This window comes from Tarenaya hassleriana, unplaced genomic scaffold (assembly GCF_000463585.1).
Source record: "Tarenaya hassleriana unplaced genomic scaffold, ASM46358v1 Cleome137, whole genome shotgun sequence".
In the NCBI taxonomy this organism is placed as follows: Eukaryota; Viridiplantae; Streptophyta; class Magnoliopsida; order Brassicales; family Cleomaceae; genus Tarenaya; species Tarenaya hassleriana.
This window is the reverse complement of record NW_010964268.1, coordinates 202,402-205,047: the sequence shown is the minus strand read 5'-3', so window position 1 is coordinate 205,047 and position 2,646 is coordinate 202,402. Positions and strand designations below refer to the sequence as shown.

The 2,646-nt window shown below is 46.4% G+C and overlaps 1 protein-coding gene across 1 annotated transcript; it reads left to right on the top strand.

Annotated features, from left to right (window-relative positions):
• The first annotated feature begins 1,843 nt into the window (after nt 1–1,843).
• Nucleotides 1,844–2,365, top strand: LOC104808002. The gene has a single exon (XM_010533481.1). It carries the CDS (start codon nt 1,844–1,846, stop codon nt 2,363–2,365), a length of 522 nt encoding a protein of 173 aa, XP_010531783.1.
• The last annotated feature ends 281 nt before the right edge of the window (nt 2,366–2,646 follow it).

Here is a 2,646-nt window from a genome sequence, read left to right as displayed (position 1 = left end):
CGTCAAACGTTCTGTGTAACAGGAGGACTATAAAGGCGTGTATCAGGTACGAAACGAATCATGTGTTGGATTGTAGATACTCAAGACGGGATTTGTACCTCTCGTAAAAGAGAGAGATATCGTTGGGCCCCTCATGTGAGCGAGATTGTAGAAATGTGTGGTCGCACTATAGACGAACGTCGTCTATTTCAGACAGTCGAACTCAGTGAACGAGAAAGCAGTCGAATCAGATAAGGTGGTTTGTCCATGCCTTATGTTCGATGTATGATATCGCGATACAAAAGGATCATCAACCGGAATCATAACTGGCGTTCGTATGATGACGAACAAACTCTATTCGAGATAGGTAGTCATAGTGTCTTGCTAGAGACCGCCTATGACTTGTGTAACCGAAATAAGAGATTTCGGCTTATACTGCTATATCGGATGAGCCTACAAGGTCACACATAGGAAAGGACGAATGCGCGAGAAGAGACGAGAAAATCCCGGTGGAGTGGAGGCCAGACCGACCAGTCCAGAAGGTCTGGACCGATCAGTCCAGCCAACCCAGACCGATCGGTCCAAACACGTGGACCGGTCGGTCCAGAGGTAACGTGCAAATGTTACTCGATCCAGAAAATGTTCCAGTCCGATCGGTCTGGAACCATGGACCGATCGGTCCACACGTTAAAAGGTCCAGACCGATCGGTCCAGACCTAGACCGATTGGTCCAGACGTCGGGATTTCCTAAACTCGCTCTAATTAGGGTTTTAAGTGGGGTTAACTTTAGGAAACGCCTCCTAAACCTCTTGGTACGACTTTCAGACCCTTTGGGGAGTTTTTGAGAGTTGAAAACCTAAGAGTTAGATCCCTGAAACCCTTGCGCAAAGAAGAACGTGTTCTTCAGTCCTAGCAGACAAGTTCCAACCGTTGGAATCCTTTCAGCCGTGTGGATACGTGTAGAGGGTGAGGTATTCTTCCTACCTTACATGATCGGACGAACACAACAATTGATACAGGCCCCGAATCGATTGAGGTAAGCGTTCTAACGTTTCTACAAGATCATGCATGATAGGTTTTAGGGTTTTTATCAAAATTTTTGTTTTACATCTGCTGCGCAAACCCTAGAACCGATCTCTTAGAAATTAGATTCGCTCTTGAGATCCCAAGAAACCCAACACGAGGCTTACGACAATGGTATACGTGGCCCGGCATCAAGAAAGACTTCATAGATTTTGTTGCGCGATGTCTGACATGTCAGCAAGTGAAGGCTGAATGACAAATGCCTGGAGGAAAGTTGCAACCATTAGAGATTCCGGAGTGGAAGTGGGACTCTATAGCAATGGATTTCGTGGTTGGATTGCCAACAACTCCGACGAAGAAGAATGCAATTTGGATGGTTGTGGACCGATTTACCAAATCGGTACATTTTATACCGATCCGACAAGAGTACACAGTTGAGAGATTGACACACATCTATGTGGATGAGATCGTCCGATTACATGGAGTGCCGAGTGAGATTATCTCTGACAGAGATCCTCGCTTTACTTCGAGACTGTGGAATGCTATACAGGATGCATTGGAAACGAAGCTGGAGATGAGTACGGCATATCACCCGCAGACAGATGGACAATCGGAACAGACTATTCAAACGCTAGAGGATATGTTGAGAGCGTGTATACTAGATTAGGAAATTTTGTGGGACCGACACTTGATGTTGTGCGAATTTGCATACAACAACAGTTTTCATGCCAGCATCGGTATGCCGCCTTACGAGGCACTGTATGGGCGGCCTTGTAAGACACCACTATGTTGGACGGAAATCAGAGAACGACGAAATTTTGGGCCTGAAATTGTATAGGAGATGACTGAGGTTATCAGAAATATCAAGGTTAACCTGAAACTCGCACAAGATCGACATAAATCTTATGCAGACAAAAGGAGGCGGGATTTCCACCTAGAAGTGGGCGATCGGGTATTCCTTCGTGTACAGGCGATTCGAGGACATGCAAGGTTCGGTAAAACGGAGAAGCTCAAGCCTCGTTATATTGGGCCATATCCAGTAATTGGGAAAGTGGGAGCAGTGGCGTATCGAGTGGAGTTACCGGCAGAACTCGGCAACATACATGATGTATTCTACGTGTCCATGTTATGGAAATACATGGCAGATCCATCCCATGGTTTGCGGCCGCAGGAGATTGAGGTTACCCATAATGTTCACTTTCATGATGAGCAGCTTCAAATCGTGGACTACAAGACGAAGCAGTTGCGGAATAAGGAGATTTCCTTAGTCAAAGTCCTATGGTGGAGTCAAGGAGTCTCCGACATGATGTGGGAACTGGAGAAGGAGATGGGCGATCATTACCCCCATCTATTTTGTACGTAACTTTCAACTTAAGTTCGTTTGAATTCGAGGACGAATTCACTTTAAGAGGAGTAGATTGTAACAACCCATATATTTTAAAAAAAACAACCCTGGACCGTCCGGTCTAGATATCCCGGATCGGACGGACTACGATCAAACTGGAACGGACGGACCAGACTGTCCGGAACGGGCGGACCAGAGTGTCGGCAGTGATGAAAGTCGCGATTTTCGTCCGGATCTGACCTGGAAACGACCCGTGCGCACTAATCCCGACCAGAAAACTAACTTTTTGACCCTTGGGG

What these genes read in the sequence shown, in the direction of transcription:
- LOC104808002 (XM_010533481.1), top strand. Translation starts at nt 1,844, where the DNA reads ATGACTGAGGTTATCAGAAATATCAAGGTTAACCTGAAACTCGCACAA.